Consider the following 19,939-nt stretch of genomic DNA (forward strand, 5'->3'; position numbering starts at 1 on the left):
AAACCCTCTGCATTGTCTACAAGGCCTTCTGGGACCTGGGGCCACAATACCTTCAACTCTCTCTTCCTAAATAACTTCCTTCTCGAGCACTTCACTCATCCGCCTCCAACTCCCTCAGGGTAAATAGCTTCTCCAAGCAACGAGTTGGTGGTAGATCTCTCTCTTATGCAGAGGCCTCCATCTGGAACAGCCTTCCTGCCTCCATGAAACTCGAGGAGAACCATCTCCAGTTCGGGAAGCACCTCAAAACCTACCTCTTTGCTTCTGCCTTCTCTCCCCTGCTAAATTTCATATTGATACTGCACTGGTTACCTGGCCACCCTCCTGATCTCGGACCCAGGCCCCGCCATTTGCACACCTGCACTGCCTCCCAGGCAACCCCTGCACCTGGTGACTGTTTTCTGTATCCAGTACAGTCCCGCGCACAAGCACGTATGTCTGCACTTACCTCGCACTTGCCACCTTTCTGGCCGTTTTACTATCTTTTTTATTCTACTATCCCATGTACTGCACTTTTGCCTCTCCCTTCCCCCTCACACTTTTCCCTTTTCCCCCTTCCCATGCACTTGTGCGATCTGAATGACACCTGGCCTAGTAAGATAGTTGTCTGTCTTCCCTTGTTCCCCCTCCCTTGCCTCGTCGCGCCTTGAAACCCTTGTGTATAGGCAAGTTATAAATGGCATATCATATCATATCATATCATATACATGGAATATTTATATACGTCTGTTATATTTTGTTTGTGAAATTTTAAGGTTATTATTGATAATTGATTAATGGATATTTGTATTGTACATTAAGTAGATCCTAAGCTTTTAAATTGTATAATGATGCATTTCTGGGTATTAAAATTCATTTTAATGTATCTTCTCTTTTATTCTCTTTTATGCATGATTATTTTCTCTTTTGTTGGTTGCAATGATATTGTGATTTATATTGAACTCAGGAGGGTTTCTTTTCTTTGTATATACATATATAATAACTTGCTCTTTATTTATGAATTGTTTTTGTTTTATGGAATTGTTAGTAAAAAAAAACCAATTATCATTAGTCTCAATGAACCTGAATATTTCTAAGGTGAACTGTGGAAAGAGGGGGACACTTTTTTAGCAATACCTATATGTCAGTGCTGGGGTTATGTCCTACCTCTTTACACTGATGTTGTTCTATCACACGCCACAACAGGACAGGTTGCCCGTAATGGTTTCATTCAGGACATCACAGGACATTAACCCTTTAAAGTTGTCTTTCACAGTTTGCGAGTACTATTGAAGACAATTGTGTGGCTAGGATTTACCATCTCTTTTTTCACTCACTAGTCTTGTTGAATTGATCAGTTTCAAGTTACAGAGCTGCAGCATTAGGCCATAATTAATTTAATGGGTCATCTACATCTCTGAGCCGTAATACAATTCTATGACAAGACCGGAGGCGATCATTATGCTTTTCTTCTTTAATACGGCCTCAAACACAGCTCTTCAAATCATGAACATTTTTTTTTTTAAACAATAAATGTAAATCAAAATTCCAACTTTATCCAACATGGATCATCTAAAACTGATCAAACTGTGTCTCAACTACATTTCCCATGAGGCCTCAGGTATTCTGTAGTCCCAGCCTCACTGTGAGCCACCAATGGGACTCTCTCTCATGGTATAAATCCTCCTCTGCCTAGGTGCTTTCCTCTTCTTTTTGCTGCTCTCACAGCTAAGTAGATTTCGGCACCTTTAGAGCCATTCAATTTGTAATATATATTGCTATTGTGGAAATATTTGCATAAACAAGCATATTACCGCGCGCAAGCGTTTGATAATATCAATAATACTTATAGCGCTTGCTATGAATACCATGTTATATTGGGATTCTTGAGGTACTTATTAGTAATAGCAGCCGCGTCGGTGCGTTTCACGACCGCAGTTTCTTTATTAGTGTGTTTAGAGGAAGGCGGCGCCCCCCGAGCGTTATCGCTCACTCTGGGGGCCCGTCCGCCTCTTCATTTACAGAGTAGATTGTAACTCCTCAGAGGCCGAGGGAGTCCGGCCCCTAAACATGGCGGTGACGCTGCGAGCGCAACAGCGCTTTTCATTGTGCATGCGCACGGCGGCAGTTTCGATCCGTGTAACAGTCGAAAGCTATCTGTGCCGTACAAAGCATTTCCTTAGCTCCAGAGTCGTAGCGTTCGCGGGATTCTTGCACCGCTACTTTATTCAGCCACTTCCAGAGGCAATTAGAAAAAAAAAAAAGAGAAAGGGGATTTTCGCTTCAGTGGCTCTGTTGTTCTGCTGCAGGAGGCCCCTCCTCAGGGAAAACTACACAGATTCTGTGAGACTCCATAAGACTCTGCCACCCCCTCTCTCCCATTGAACAGGGGAGAAGAGGAATATTGGGAAGAATTCGAGGAGCAGAATGAGGAAATGCAGGAGGAGGAGAGAGACCTCTCAATCAGTTTTAAGAGAGTGTTGGGAGACTCACTGGTTAGAGCAGTGGCTCAAGGTGTACAACCTTTACAAGAGAGACTCCAGATTCTAGAGGGTTTACTGGGCACCAAGGCTGGCAGTCAAGAAGATCCAGGTGAGGGGACCTCCACAAGACCTCTGGAAATCACTAATAGGGGGTGTAAGGTGGCCCGGAAGAGGAAACACTCTTCTACCCCCCCCTGGGCTCTATCAGGGGACTAGATGAACAGCCCAAGGAGGCAGCTAATGCCTTTCATAGGCTTAAGGCAGCCTTTTTGGCAAAATCAGCAGTGCCCTGCCTCGTACCCCCTGCCCCAGGGGCAGGCAATGTGGGGAACGAAAGCTCATCATCCGGAGAGGATAGTGAAGAAGAAGACGACGAGAGCCTTTTGGGCAGAGAAAGACCTCTGAAACAGCCCAAAACAGAAAAAAGTAAAGCCATCGCAGTGGAGGCTACCCCTGACGAAGACATATCGGATATGTTCGAACAAGATACCATCAGACATCCGCGGTCCACAGAATGGACCCCTTCACCTAGGGTGGCTATGTATATGGCCCAGAAAATAAGGAAACCCTTAGAAAAGGAAACGAGGTTCCGACTCAGGTCCGTGTGCCCCAGGCCGGAGCTAAACGGTAAAGTCTCCCAGACTCCGGAGTTAGACCCGAAAATGCTCACATTCGTCTCTAAAGCAAATAGAGATGTGAGAATGGGCATGGACTGAGCCTGGCGATCATGTCAGGATAAAGTTCTGGACCTGACTGGGCCCATTGCAAAGATTATGGACCTCGCAGAAAGGGCCAAGGACACTGGAGAGCCAGTAGACCCTTATGTACTGGCTAATTGGGCTCAGCGAGCTGTTTGCCTTTTAGGGAATGCGAAATCGGCAATTTCGGCGGAATGAAGACGCTCTACGCTGCTTAAGATTGACAACAAGCTAAGCGATTTAGCCTCATATGAAGCAGGAGAGGGTGCTCAAGGTCTTCTCTTTGGGGACACTTTCATGAAAGAGATGAGCCGGTTCGTAGGAACCTATACAGCCCTCAAGAAAGCACAGGCATCTATCAAGAAAGTTTTCCCCGGGCAAGTTTTTGCCGGGGCCGGTCGATACAGAGGCCGATCGACCGGCCGATTTAACTCCAACTGAAGGCCTCAGGGACCGAGAGCCCAGTACTGGGAATCGCGGCAGCAAGACGCCTTTTTCCCAAATAGAGGCAGAAGCTGCCGAGGAAGAAGAGGGAGAGCCTACTTCAGGCACCAGTCTAAAATCTCAGGTGAGAGTCTGAAAGACAGTATACCCACCTGTGAGGGGCAGAACTGTGCTCTTTTTGCACAACTGGCGAAAGCTTTCGGCAGACGCTTGGGTACTCCAGTTAGCGCTGGGTTACAGGTTAGATTTTGTGAGCTGTCCCAAGCAAAGGAAATCCCCACCGCGCTTACATTGCGCAGCGGGAGAAGTGACCTTACTAAACAAGAAGAAGCAAGCCAAAGAGAGAGCGCTGCCTCACGAGACAGGCTTCCTGAGCAACATGTTTTTAGTGCACAGGAAAGGCAAGGTGCGACCAGTTATAAATCTGAAGGAGCTGAACAGCTGGCTAGTCTACAGGCATTTCAAGATGGAGGGAGTCCATCTGCTAGCAGACCTTCTCAGGAAAGGGGATTGGTTAGCGCGTTTAGATCTGAAAGACGCCTATCTGACAGTGCCGGTGGCGCGTCTGGACCGCAAGTTTCTCCAGTTTATCTGGAAGGACCAGAGGTGGCAATTCAAGACACTACCATTCGGCCTAGCCTCAGCCCCATGGGCATTTACGAAACTAATGAGGCCTCTAGCAGCCACCCTCAGAGATGAAGGCATTCGAATGATCATCTATTTAGACGACATTCTTTTTATGGCCGACGACATGGAGAGATTAGTAAGTCAGGTTCAATGGGCAAGCAGACAGATTACGGAGCTGGGGTTTCTCATCAATTTAGAGAAATCGGACTTGATGCCTTGCAAAAGAATAGAGTTCCTAGGTTTTGTGATAGATACAAGGCGGGCTTCTCTAGAACTTCCCAGCGCCAAGATCAGAGCGATAAAGAAGGATCTAAAGACAGCTCTGAAGAAACCGGTTATATCGCTTCGCAATCTAGCCAGAATAGTGGGCCTCCTACCAGCTTCGATCCAAGCGATATTCCCGGGCCCTTTACACTATCGAGCTCTTCAGAGGCTCAAGATAAGATACCTTCAGAAGGGTTGGAGATATCATCATCTAGTTCCTTTAGACGAAGACAGCAAGGCAGAAATTCAATGGTGGCTCAGCAACATGGAGGCCTGGAACGGCAGAGCCATTTTCGGAGCCATCCCAGAGATAGTCATAGAATCGGACGCCAGCAGAGCAGGCTGGAGAGCGAGATGCGGGCTCATCGAAACAGGCGGGAAATGGTCAAGAGACGAGTTAGTGATGCACATAAAGTGTCTGGAGCTCTTAGCAGGATCATTCGAGGTCAAGGCATTTACCAAAGATCAAGCGAAATGCTGCATCCTGCTACGAATGGACAATATCTCAGCAGTGAGATACATCAACAAACTAGGGGGCACGAAATCCAAGATGCTAGCAGAATTAGCAAAGGGTTTTTGGCATACTTGCTTGGAAAAGGAGATAGCAGTAAAAGCAGAATATATCCCAGGAGTGAAAAATACAGTAGCAGACTGGAACTCCCGATATCTGACAGACTCCAGCGATTGGAGGCTGCACGAATCTGTCTTCGAGAAGTTGCAACAGAAATGGGGCCCTTTCGGTATAGATCAGTTTGCATCGAGACTGAATGCCCACCTGCCGAATTATATTTCAGCTGGAGGCTGGACCCGGAAGCAGCCGGAACAGATGCGTTCTTGCACAGCTGGAAGGGGCCAGTTCACTATGCCTTTCCCCCCTTCGTGATGCTGGCAAGAACGCTAGCAAAGACACGCAGTGAAGGAGCAGAGCTAGTGATAGTGACACCAGAATGGAAGTCGCAAGCATGGTTTCCAGTTCTGATGGAACTTTCTATGGATTTCCCGCAGAGGATTGCCCACAGGACAGATCTCCTTCTCAATCCGACAGGCGATCCACATCCGTTGATTTAGAACAAGACGCTGCACCTATTAGCATGCAAAATTTCAGGCACAGATGGGGCCTGCCAGGGCTTTCAGAGCAAGCTACAGAACTTATCAAAGTATCATGGGCTCCTTCCACAATCCGGAGCTATGATTCCGCTTGGCAAGCCTGGGTCAGATGGTGCAGGGGGAGGAGTATTTCTCCCATTTCAGCTCCTATAGAGCATATACTAAACTTCCTAGCATCCTTGACAGATGAGGGAAGAGCTTTCAGGACAGTAGGGGTTTATAGATCAGTCATTTCGGCGGGTCACAAGCACATAGATGGAAAGCCTGTAGGAGAACATCCAGCAGTGGCTCGACTCCTTAAGGGAGTAAAGCTTACTAAACCGCCTTTACCTAAATATTACAACACTTTGGGACGTTAATAAAGTTTTACAATTGTTCGAACAATGGCCTTGAAACGATTTACTATCGGGCAGGTAACTGTCAGGGAAGCTAGCTACATTACTCTGTTTGATCTCCTGTAGAAGAGTATCAGACGTCAAAGCATTAGAAATTGACAGAAGGATCTTTTACCCAGAAGGCATAGCGTTCAACCTGGCACAGCGTACCAAGATAAATTCTGAAGTTATTAACTACCCCTATTTCCCAGACAACAGCAAGCTATGCGTGGCGCGACATATTAAGTGTTATGAAGCAGCAATAGCAGCGGTCAGACCTCATAATGTCACTCAGCTTCTTATTGCGCGAAGAAAGCCATACAAAGCAGTAGCCCCAGCTACCATGGCGAGATGGGTGAAAGAGATTATGGAGCTAGCGGGCATAGACATTTCTGTCTTCGGAGCTCATTCGACCAGGGGATCCATGGCTTCAGGAGCTTTCGCAGCTGGAGTTCCGCTGCAAGAGATCTTGAAAGCAGCAGACTGGTCTAGTGATTCTACGTTCAGAACTTTCTATTTTAAGCCTCTAGCGAACATTGCATCTGCAGTGATTGAAAGCTTTGAACAAGCATAATGATCACCTCTGGTCTTGTCATAGAATAAAGATTGCCAAAGCGCATAGCGCAGGAAGTCTTGATTCTATTAAAGACACAGAGGCGATCATTATCCCTCCCTGAGGGAATGTCGCTATATGGATGTCTGAAACTATGATACTAATGTGACTTTTTTCCTTGGAGATTAGGCAGCGAATTCCCCACCCTAACATATCTATTTTGAATTTTTATTTAAGGGGAAGATCAGAAAAACTCAAGAGAGTGATGCAATGTTATATCCGAGTGAGGCAACCCTCGATACTTATGGCAGGAAGACAGATGCAAGTGGTTAAAGCAAAGACTTTTGGAATGCGAGTGCAGTCAGAGCAACAGAAAAGAAGAGGAAAGCACCTAGGCAGAGGAGGATTTATACCATGAGAGGGAGTCCCATTAGTGGCTCACAGTGAGGCTGGGACTACAGGATACCTGAGGCCTCATGGGAAATGTAGTTGGGACACAGTTTGATCAGTTTTAGATGATCCATGTTGGATAAAGTTGGAAGTTTGTTTTACATTTATTGTAAAAAAAAAAAAGAAAAGTTTTCATGATTTGAAGAGCTGTGTTTGAAGCAGTATTAAAGAAGAAAAGCATAATGATCGCCTCCGTGTCTTTCTGAAGATTTTCTGTATGTTATCATTCGGCTTCTTATTTTAAAGTTAAAATAAAACATGGATAAATGATAAAATGCTCATATTGTAGAAACATCATGGTTATGATGATGTACAGCATGGGTGCTTTATCATTTTTGGATCCTGAGACAGAAGCGCTTTTCTATCGATGTAATGTCTTTTTTTATTTGCAATTCTGTTTGAAATATGCACTTTAACAAATAACCCAATTGTCATGAAATTGTATTTACATTTAAATAAACAAAAGATACTCTTAGATCAAGTGGCTTATTTTTCACAAAATACACATCATTGGTGCATTTAAAGAACACTTATTTGCATTTGATAGCATTGGAATTAAATCTATGTTTCTAAGGTGCTAAGTACACAGATGAATAGGGCAAGTCTGAGCATGATTGGAATGCCAATGTTAAGATACAAATATTCAGTACAAGGTTACAAATGTATTGTCTACACTGGGAATGACAAGATTAAGGAAACACATGCAGTCCAAAGGAGGCATTTCTGTGACATAAAGGTTACAACACTGCGACTAAAACTTTAATTCAAACTACACCCCTGCTTCACAATATTATAAGCTACTTAATATTTTAAACACGTTTTGGGAAGAAGTTATGTAGTGTGAGTTACGGTTTCATTTGGCCGTTTGTTTGACAGATATGGTGAATTTACACGGACACGTTCACATGTTACAGAGGAAAACGTGTTCTCATTTTCCTGTCCAAATTGTCATGTGAGCTTAAGTATAGTGTTGATATTTTAAAACTATAATAGGAAGAGCAGAGCCTTTTTGTGCTGAAGCAGGTTTAAGGATATAAGCATCTGTTGGCTCCATGTTAAATGAAAGCAACATACATGTAACATACAGCACAATATTAGTTTGTGATTGTGCATACAAATGGTTCCTATTTATTTTCTGGCATTTGATTAGGTTAGCTGCTTTCCAAACAGAAACCTATACCTCAGCATCGGGATCCAGACGCTGACATATGGGTTTTTATACAACTACTAAATTACTATGAAGTGCGTTCCAGTGGCAATGATATTGCAACAATTGATTTGTCATTGTTGCGCTCAAAAGTTAGAGTTCACACTCTCAAATTCCAAATGCCAGCACTGTATTTAGTAGAAGTTGACCATGAGCCACATGAGATAGCCCAGACTTGCTGAGAGCCACATGAGATAGCCTAGACTTGCTGAGAGCCACATGAGATAGCCCAGACTTGCCGAGAGCCACTTGAGATAGCCCATACTTGCTGAGAGCCACTTGAGATAGCCCAGACTTGCTGAGAGCCACTTGAGATAGGCCAGACTTGCCGGGAGCCACTTGAGATAGCCCAGACTTGCTGAGAGCCACTTGGGATAGACCAGACTTGCTGAGAACCACTTAGGATAGCCCAGACTTGCTGAGAGCCACTTGGGATAGCCCAGACTTGCGGAGAGCCACATGAGATAGCCCAGGCTTGCTGAGAGCCACTCGGGATAGCCCAGACTTGCGGAGAGCCACTTGAGATAGCCCAGACTTGGGGAGAGCCACTTGAGATAGCCCAGACTTGCTGAGAGCCACTTGGGATAGCCCAGACTTGCGGAGAGCCACTTGAATTAGCCCAGACTTGCGGAGAGCCACTTGAGATAGACCAGACTTGCTGAGAGCCACATGAGATAGCTCAGACTTGCTGAGAGCCACTTGGGATAAACCAGACTTCCTGAGAGCCACTTGAGATAGCCCAGGCTTGCTGAGAGCCACATGAGATAGCCCAGACTTGCTGAGAGCCACTTGGGATAAACCAGACTTCCTGAGAGCCACATGAGATAGCCCAGGCTTGCTGAGAGCCACATGAGATAGCCCAGACTTGCTGAGAGCCACTTGGGATAAACCAGACTTCCTGAGAGCCACTTGAGATAGCCCAGGCTTGCTCAGAGCCACTTTGGAGAGCCCAGACTTGCTGAGAACCACTTGGGATAGCCCAGACCTGCTGAGATTAGTATTTGATCATTCCTGATTTTCAGGCAGGGTGCCCTGGTGTAAATCGGTTAACTATTTTGAAATGGCTTCAACTGGATGCAGTTGCCTACATGTGTTTTTGTGAGCAGCTCCTAAATTGCTATCATCACATTTCACGGATGATTCAAATTCAAATATGTCAAAATCCTTGTTATAACATGGGCTATGAAAAATAAAATTCTTTGATGTTAGCAAGAAGTCCCACTGCCTTTAGCTACTCCCAGCTAGCTTGGAACCACTAGGAATATCCCACATCTGCTGTAATCAGCCTCTTCTATCTCAGTTTATTGTTAATTACCTGAAGCCAGGGTGTCTTGCTGGATGTTAGTATGGGCCATTAAAAAGTGTTTCATACTGAATACAGTTGCTGACATACGTTTTTTGTGTACCTGCCTGTGTACTGAACCAACATGTCTTTCCCTGCCTGTGTATCTTTATTTATTCATGTGCTTGTAAAGCGCTGAAAGGCCGCTGGCATCTTCAGACAGCACCCTGCAACATCCACCTATTTCCACCATTCACACTTACCTTTACCTAACGACTTACTGCCCCCTTTCCCTCACCGTTCCTCGCCCTTCTTCCCCTAGCCATACCACATGACCTTGCTCCTAGCCCATCTTTATTCCTCTCCTCATCACCCCACGTTCCCACTGCATCCATATGCCGCTTGCTCCTCACAGTCCCTCTTTGCAATGCCCGTATGAAAGCCACAACACTTGTCTATGCAAATATATGTTTAGAATATGTGTGGGCAGTCCAGAAATGATGATCTCAATAAAGGAAAGCCTGCCCTCTTTACAAATGCCCTCTGGCTGTAGTCCTCAGGGTGCACACACAGAGACTGTTCTAAGACTGCCCCAATGGATCTTTGCCATACATTATCAATTAGCAATACATTGCAACATGGAAAGATAGTCCCTATTTCACCTGTCTTACCATCCTATCGATATATCCTTCTTCTCTTATGTCTTGATTTGGCAAAGATGGAAGTCCCCAATTTGGGAGTGCTGATGTGGTTATCTCTTGTATGAAGGATTATTTCAGAACAGCTACATGTGACCTGAGCTAGTCAGATGGGCTCCTAAAACCTGGGCCCAGCACATGGCTGTGCCCTAATTAACCAATGCAATAACTCAGGGATTGCATATTGGTGACTTCTCCGAGTGTTTTTGGCACTTTTCCACCAAGCTCGTTTTAATGTTTTTATTCTCTGTCAATTCATTGTATAAGGCTGCCATTGCTTGATTTGAGATCGATAAGCCGCACAAGCAGCCACTACCAATGACAAAATCCTTACCATGTGTTGCAACCAACTGTGAAGTTTTCACCAGGCTGGTAGGCATTGCCATTGCGCATGCACGGGCACCGGTCCGCAGGAATGCAGCCACCGTTGCCATCAATCACCAGGCCATCTGGGCACACGCAGCCAGAGATGCATTTTGTGCTGTGCTGCAACGACGAAAAGACAATTAGTCTCCACATAGATAATACGAAAAAGATTCCAACACATCTGTGCAACATTTCAAATCAGTATTCGGTAGGGACTTGGAAAGCACTGTCAATGTCTTCCCAAAGTCAAACTTCAGCATGGCACTGCCCCTTTAAGAAGATGCACAGAAATATCTGTATCCGCACCTGTGTTGTCAATTTCGATGCAATAGCTGAACATAAACAGCAGAGCTTAGTAGCAAGAGAAAGATATGTTTGTGGTGTGTGCAATACAATAACTGATTCCCAATCACTTACATTCTTACCATGCTTTGGCCAAAGGTAATGTGCTCAGAAGAGGCATCATGTGAGGTCAGCGCACTTTTTTATACAGCTGCTGCCAGACTTTCTGCTCACTGTGAGTTATAGGACTTGTATATCTATTTACCTAAATAATTTGACATGATTCCAAAACCGACCCACAACTGAAACCATTGGCCTGGAATGTTTTGCAGCAGGCTGCCTCTGACTGTGGGACTCTGTGTCATGTGAGAAGCCGTCCCGCAAGAACAGGACGTCTTCAAATGAGATAGATAGGGTTGTTTTGCTTGCTTGGGGCTAGGAATTCTGCCACACAACCCCATCCAATTCGTCCAGTTATTAGGTGAACATCACTCTGTTGTCTAGGTACAGCCACAGAGGGGTCAAGAACCTTACTTGAGGAAGAACGCACATGAAAGAAACCAACGTAATGGTAGTTGGCCCAATGCCCCTAGGCATATTCTTTTTCCCCCCTTTTCCCTTTGATTCACACTGGGAGCTCAGCAAGGTTATATGTACCAAGCTATGAACGTTGGGGTGATTATAGCTGAAATCTGTCATTTGAAATCTGCAGACGAAATGGGAAACTATCACTTGCAATTGTCAAAAATGGCTACAAAAGCGCTTAACACTCTATTTATCTGCTGAATAGGACGTATTTGTGTGCACATGGTTATGCACTAGCTTCTGAAATATGCTTCCCTTGACTGAAATAATCCAGGGCAGAATGGTAAGGCCTGGTTACAGGTACTGACTCGAGGCTATGCTATCATAGTCTTAAATGCCCTGCCCTGCTTACTATAATGGGGTGTTTTGATTTTTACAGGTTGTGACTTACAAAGAGTAATTTACTATGTACTATATACAACTACCTCTGAACTAAAAGTGTAGTGTTCCATTCCATATAGAATGGCAGATTTATGTGGCAGTGTTAAGGCCACTTTTAAGTTCAGAACCTTTATTTGTGGTTTACGGGCACACAAATGGGGTTGGAATCAACACCTACACATCAAGGCAGCTTCCACTAGAACTAAAGTAGTAAACTTCACAAATCAGGATGGGAAAACCAAATAAGGTGGACATGACTACTCTAAAAGAACCTACAGTCCTTGTCAGGGTTCGCAAGTTTATGGTATACCGTCTGCGGCATACAGGGCCCAGTGCACTTCTTTTGGTTCAATCAGAGCCTCACAAATATAGCACCCAGAATGCTTCTTTGGATCTCCTTGGGTGTTTTATTCTTTTAGAAATTGTCACCCTCTGGTCTGTGGATCTCCGGCCTAGCCTGCTTGGTGTTACAAATCTCTACCAGGACTTATTACTAGACCTTACTTTACAGGATAGTTTAGTGGAAGTAATTGCAGACCCATGCCACTGTACAACCGTCACTGTTACTAGCAGGTATTTCTTCACCCTTGCCAGGACCATTGACAGGATGAAGTTCATCATCACCCATCAGCTAAGGGTCGCCCTCCCAGAAATGAGCCCATCAACAGGCTTTGGATCATTCTTTCTGGTCTCTGGCTCCTGCTAGGATCTGGGACACAGCTCAAAGTAAGCATGTTAAATAGTTTTCTCCTTGCCTTCTTACCCTGGTGAGGGCTGGACGTACAGCCTTCAGGAAGCCAGTGATCTGTCTCCATCCTAGGGAAAAGGCTATCACCTTGGCGTTACACAGCAACCTTTAGCAGGCTCTGTGGTCTCCTGCTTTCTGGCTCTCCAATCATCGTTTACTCTATGCTGGACCATCATCATGTGTGTGCTAACTCCTATTCCTCCCTGTCATTTTTATTGGGCTGAGAAACACCTAAATTGGGTAATAATGAATGGAATTGTTTGGGGACTCTTCTAATCAGCAGTAAATTGTGGATTAGTCATTTGTTTTTTATGTCTATGTTGTTGTGTCCCCAAGCATTGTGCAAATGTTCCTTCCTCACCATCACAGATTTACTGACTGCATCTAAGAACCCTGTTGAGGTCAGGCAGAAAGAGGAACACCTGTGACACTGGTAGAAAATGGCAGTTCTTTCAGACTTCGAACAGGGCATAGGCTAACAAAGCATCCCAATTCTGTGTGTCATAGTCAACAACCTTCATAGATGATTTTAGGGTTTTGTTAAATCTCTCTACCAGTCCAGTATTATTCTGAGCATGTATATGGATGTTTGTAGTATTTTGATCTTTAAGAACCCCCATCTCTTCCATGATGAAAGGACACAGTTGGGAAACTGACATTAGGAAACTTGGGTATTAACAATTTCAGAATGTTCTGAATCATATTAGTATGCAAAGGTAACACTTTTGGGAAGAAAGTTGTTTAGCCAAATGTAACCAGAACATAACAGAACCCACGTTTACATGGGTGAAGCAGACTGCTGACATTAATGGCTACTCTTTCAAATGGATATGGATAATAGGCATTGATGTAAAACCACCTTCATAAAATTATAGAAATGACTCAAAACATGGTCTTGCATCATGGCTACTTCCAAATGTGCTGCAGGAAGATGGGCAATGGATACATCAATTACTCATCATTAAAAGGTTTTCAGAAACAATACCTTCCAGTGAGGGTGACCATCACCATTGCGATATGATTCCATCATGTATACGAGTCCTCTCTTTTCAGTTAAGAATATCTGGTTGTCTATCATGCCTTCCCCATGGGTGGTATTCTTTAAGAATGTTTTTTTTAGGACAGAGTTTACCTGGGAAGCTGTGATGGTCCGGGGAGGTATGTATGTACTTCCCTTCTGAGCTGGATGTGATCCCCATATACTGTTTGGAAATTGATTTGTGTCAGGCAGCCAGCATTTATAGTGGCAGACTCTGTATAACCAAAATGTGGAGGACATCATACTTTATGGCTCCAGAGTGGCTAATCACACATCTATGTGGCTACCTTCACACCACTTTAATTTTGGGCATCTTTCCTTTGAAATATGTATAGCAGAACACCATTTATCTCCTCTGTAGTCTTGACCTGGGATGTTTCTCTAAACTAAATGAAGCTCCTCAATGATATGCCAGATCTGGTTAATGAACCTTCTGAAATAGCCTTTTGAGATCATGACCTGTATGACAGCCTGAATCAAGCAACCGAATATCGGCTGTTGGTATGAATACATGTGTTGCATAAAGCCAATCCTCAAATCTTGATAACCCTCAGATAGGGGTAGACGTTTGCAACAACAGTTTGCTCAATCTCAAGACAGCTCCTACATTCTTAGAGTTGTCTTATTTTTCCTTATGTTGGACTTCTGAGTAAAGTATGGTTTGATCTTACTTCATACTCTATTTGTGAAGGTCAGCGAAAGAATCTGATGTAACCCAATAGAGATAGAGAAACATTGTCTTTATTTATGAATTTCAAGTTGGTTAAAGTCATTGGTGTTCTGGATTGTGATGTCAACTATACTTCGCCAACTTGTCTTTAAATCTCACTATCACAATGTGCTTTAAGAGTTCCAACTACAGTTGAAGCATGCAATGATTTTTCCTTTCTCTCAATAACCTTTAGGAGTTCTGATTCCAAATTCCAACATGCACTGATTCACTTCAGTTCAGCTTTACTTTTCTATGTGTCTCACATGCAGTGTTTGCAATTAGCTTCACTTTCTCAATATGCTTAAGGAATTCGGAGATAAAGTTGCAGTATGCAAGATTTCACTTGAAATCCACATTGTCAAGGTATTTTAAGAACTCCTACATCAAGTTTCTGCATGCAGGGGTTCTCTTGTTATCCACAGTCTATGAGGTATGTGTTGAATCTACCAATACTGCCACCGACTCTCTGGAGGGCAGCTTCGCCTATGTGGCCAGGGAAAGGCAGAAGGATAGCTCAGGGGCAACACATCTGTCTTGGAAGCAACACAACGTGTCTGTCTTGGTAGCAAGGCAACGCAGCGCAACACAGGTTCAAATCTCAATAGCGGGCTTAGAAACCACTCGCTGGTATTAAACGCTTTATAAAATAAGAATTATAATTATGAAAAGAGTGTAACATCCTGGCAGGAGAGTAAACCAGGAACAAGAAGAGAAATATTGTGAAACAGTGATACGTAATTGAGAAAAGGGAAGAATCATTCCCCTTTTTGTGGACCCATGAGAAAGTTGCAAGTACCCTGGTAAGAGAATACCACAGGGGTCATAAGAAGAACTGTTAAAGATGTAAAAAAAGGGAAAACCCACACCCCTTTAAGGATAACAAAGTAGGATTACTTGGATATAAAAAAACATTGAATAGACAAAGTCAATTCATAGGAAGATCACCCCACCCCCCAAAACAACAGAGTAAAGGTAATCATATTAAATAATTGAACAGTAAGAAGGAAAGAAAAGGGAAATACGTATTTTGCTTAAGCCTTTGGAGGCATAATACAGCAGAGAACATTAATGGAGAACAGGTCCCTCCTTTTGAACTGTGCACTAAAATGTTGAGCCAAGAAAGGAATATAGGGCTGGAGATGCTTTTTGAGACTCTATGGAACATTGATAGTCTTTTCCCCAAAGTAATGAAAACTTGGTGAAAGGTTTGAAGAAACATAGGGTAAGGGTAAACATCCCCACTTTGTTTTCTAATAGAACATTGTAGGTCTTTTGGTTTCAACACCTTAGAACTTTTGTTTGGATCTCTGGAAAAAAAACAGCTTCAGAATGGCTTTTGTGAGTCCCCATCGTACACATTATATCATGTTTCAAGTGTAAGGGTCAGTTCAGGATTTTTGGACAAAGGATGGAGGACTTTTACTTAGGTTAAAGATCCTGAAACAGATGTTCATTAGTTTTGTTGACACAAAGATAGAGTCCTAAACTTAAGGACCCTCATGCCCCCTGCACACCTTCTAACTGATCTCAGTGAATTATTTCAGAAGATATATATCTACCAGTTTGTAGGAATAGTTCGCAAAGTAATAAGTCAGGTATATCACAAAGAAATGTAATCACAGAAAACAAAAATATATATATATATATATATATATATATATATATATATATATATATATATATATATATATATGTTGAGCTCTATGTGTTTCGGCTAACAACCCTTCATCAGGAATGAACATTTGTTGTACAAAGTTCCAATTTCTTCATCTCAGAAATCTACAATGCAAAAAACATAATACAGTCAATTTTTGATCAATATCATATCTCAAATAACAATACATACTAGACCTCACTTGTCTTGATATAGTCATTCACTTGGATCTGGTGATCAAGCAATCCAAAGAGTCAAGTGGTGCTAGTTCCCAGACATTTTAGGGATAAAAAGAATCCCCATGAGTGTTCCCCAATCAATAGGCAGCTGTAGAGGTAAGATAGATGATCAGAAGTCAAGGACAACTAGTGTGTATGTAGAATTGCAATAAATGTATGTACACACTTTTTGTCCTTGAGGATTCTATGACTTTACCCCGGCCCCCCCTTGATGAAACCACACACAACTTTGCAAAATAATTCTGAGGTGGCCATATAGCTTTGTTCATATTCACGGAACAGCGCCAAAGCTATAAGCCACCCAAAAACTGCTCTTCCTATGATCACTGGGTTGGCTCTCGTGTAGTGAAAGTCCTTTGTTATGAACTCCAACTCATTTCTCTTTGTCTTGATTGAGGAGTTCACACCTCAGTAGATTACAGATGTGAACTTTGTTCATAGTCTGCCTTTTATTTCATATAATTTCCAAGGACCTTCTCATGCATGACTCCACTGTGTAGCCAGAAAGATTAATTGCTCCCACTAATTCTGTCACCTCCCTTTTCAACACAATTTTAATATCAATCAAAACAATCCCTCCCGAGTCAGAAGACATTGCTGTGCCTGCTTTGATTCATGATTGTTCTCTGAAATTCATCTCTCACTTTGTTTTGCAGCCTCGCTTTGTGTTGTTTCACAAATTAGTTCTTCATTGTGAGGGTGTGTTCATGTCGTTGATTTCTTTCACTAATGTTTCTAATTTCAGTGTTCTGACCAGATCTTGTCTACTGTTCACAACTGTTGTCCTTATCTACTACTATTTTAAATGTCCATTGTCTTTGGCTAAAGCCCCACCAGAGACATGCTGTGGTAACATTTTTAAAATCGGGATAGGTCTGAATGGGAAAAAGAATTCTGCAAACGGCAATGGGGTAAAAGTGGGCATGGCCACCAGGGACCAGCTATGTGGTCACATTTTGAAAATGTCGGTAGGCTTAAATGGGAAAAGAAATCTTGCAATGGCATTGGGGTTGTCGACTCCGATTTGCTTATTGGGGTCTGTGTCATGACTGAAGCCCATGAACCATGGATTGTGGAGACTGGCCATGGCTGCAAGCCATTAGCACCGGCTTTTGGTCACATTATAGGGGTATAATGGACACTGGCCATGATGCAGGCAATGTGCAGTGGATGACGGGGGTGGTTTGGTGGGGCTGGGGGCACTGTCGAGTCTCATGCCCTAGGCAATTCAACAATGACTCTCTGCCCCAGCTTGCACTGCTGAAAACAACACACATCGTTGCGTTGTAAAAAATATGTTTTTTAAAGTCGCTTTATAGTCCTTTTATATATGTTAAAAGTGAATTATTAATAACTCAATTACAGTGATGTAACATCTTGAAACATCTCCACTTATAAAAAATGTTCAAATACAGTGAAGAAATGTTGTTAAAGGGATGTTATGGTTAAGTTTTACTAATAATAACCATACATTTCAATAAAAACAATAAAAAGGGACATCATGGTTAAATTGCACTGGTAAAAATCTATCAAATTCTGTGAAAAACATTTGGTAAAGGGATGTTATGGTTTCAAAGAAAAATCGAAAAAACCAAGAATTGCGCCAGTCACAGTTTGCCATGCAACCATAACTAGTGCCACCGCCATGAACTGATAAAACAAACACCCAGGAAATCAAAGATCACATCACAAATTACATCATGGTAGCCTCCTCCCCCGCCCCCTGACTGGAGACTTTGGGAAAGATCAGTTAAAAAATAAAAATGCTATTAAGAAAGATACAAAATGCTGTTTCGGCCTAGTCCCCATTCATTTTGCTACAGTGCACATCCAAAAGCGCTGATGGAATTGGACCAGGTGCGAAACAACTTGGGCATAAAGCATTGAATCGATTTCTGAGGGGTGGGGGTCTGTGGTTGTTGCATCAAGTAGTTTTTAAAATATTTGATAGAGAAGAGAGCACCCCCTTCTCCCAAAATTATAGCTATGTCATGCATGGTGCTTGACAGCAGAGTGGCTTTTAGAAATGAAAAGCAGCCATTTTTTTATGCAAGACATTACTGGAATAACCATGGCTAGCCGAAAACTAAATGTACAAACAAATGTCATTTTGAGGTGGAAAAAAGGCGCATTGGCATCAGACTAGAGGTGGGGAGGGGGAAAGGGGACACTATGTGAAATTGAGGAGTTTGATGGGCTAAGGATTAGGCTCAGAGCACAAACCTTATCACAAAGCTTCGGTTAATCAGCTGCAGTTATGAAAGAAAACGAGATTGGGAATGAAAGTGCATCACACGAAACAACGAGTGTTGAGGGGCATGGAAGAGGTCTCGGGTGGGAGCATGCAAGGAGGAGGACACATGGTGAGGGCCTGGGAGGAAAGGGAAACATTTTTGATTTTGCGCCATTTTTATGGATAACCAAAGCTATCGTACGCCTACAGATAACCACGGTTATCTATAGTACATTGCTACCATAACCGCGGTTATGGGAAAAAAGCTTTTAAAGCTTTTAAAACAAAAATTGATTATTACACATAGAAGGATTTCAAGGTACAGCTACAGTGAATTGGGCGTGGAAAGTGGACACGGCCAGAGGCCATGGCGAGTTGACTGGAAGTGTTCTAAAATACACAGTGGGTATGGCTGAAGGCCGTGCTCACTGGCCAGTGCTGATGGCCCTAGCTAGTGGGCCCAAAAGAGATGTGTAGTGGCTACAGCCAAATGCCACGCCCCCCTAATGGGAACATGTACAGTGGACAGCACCAAAGGCCATTGTTATTGGGTGGTGGCTGACCCCCTCCCACTGTACATGTTTTGAAATGTTGTTCTCAGGCTCCCCCAGACTTTGAGCTTCTTGCCACTGTTAGAACAGATATCTAAAAAATCTTAGAGGTAGTCCTCTTCTCTGATTTCTCTTTAAAGTCTTTATAATCCTCAGGCCTAGTTCTTAGTTGTGACAATTCTCAGAAAGTATTTGATTCCAATGAATGACTGAATTGCAGGGTCCTGCCATGTATTCTTGATAAGTTTCATAAGTGTACTTCCCACTTTGTTTTAATAGCTGGTGTAAGACTGAGGGTAAATATCTCTGTGTATTTTGTCACCTCAGACCTTTGTATCTTGGTTCTGTATTTCTTGTAGGCAAACTAGCCCATTCACCTAGACCTATAGTGAGTCTTCTCCTCCATTCGGGCTAACACCCAACCTTTGGATATATTTTTCTAGCTCTCCCCTTTGGGACGTTACTCCTGAGTTTAGCTTTCTAGCAGTCACTTTTGGCACAAGGGAAATGGGTTCTCCTTCCTCAAGTCTTATGTATTCTGATTACCCATCTGATTCAAGTACTGTTCTAAACAATTTCGGTTATTTGGTCTCATCAAATCTTTGTAAATTGGCTTTATGTCTCTGGCGGGTGAACTAGCCCAATCGCAGAGACCCATCTCTGGTCTTCTCCTCTGTTCGGGCTGATTCATACCTAGCTCTTGTGTATATATTTCTGGTTCACCCTCTTCTGACTTTATTCGATTCTGTTTTCTATCAGTCTCTTTCGGCATAGGGGATATGGTTTTTCCTTCCTCAAATATTCTCCTGTGCTGGGGGTGACTCACACCCAGGCCTTGTGTATATATTTCTGACTCACGCCCTTTTCGCTCTCTTGGATTCTGCTTTCAATCAGTCCATTTTGGCATAGGGGATATGGGTTGCTCTTCCTCCGGTCTTCTCTCCTGTTTGGTGTGACTCACAGGCACAGGCGCCTCTTTGGTA

General features: G+C 43.2%; 1 protein-coding gene across 1 annotated transcript in view; it reads right to left on the reverse strand.

The window, feature by feature from the left end:
* LOC138503906 (mucin-5B-like) overlaps positions 1-19,939 on the reverse strand; it is a 447,355-nt gene that overhangs the window by 192,310 nt on the left and 235,106 nt on the right. The window contains exon 19 of the mRNA XM_069623991.1: positions 10,501-10,652. Within this exon, the coding sequence (XP_069480092.1) occupies positions 10,501-10,652 (152 nt within the window). The remainder of the gene's footprint in view (positions 1-10,500; positions 10,653-19,939) is intronic.

Source organism: Ambystoma mexicanum, chromosome 11 (assembly GCF_040938575.1).
Source record: "Ambystoma mexicanum isolate Mex_15411 chromosome 11, UKY_AmexF1_1, whole genome shotgun sequence".
Lineage (NCBI taxonomy): Eukaryota > Metazoa > Chordata > Amphibia > Caudata > Ambystomatidae > Ambystoma > Ambystoma mexicanum.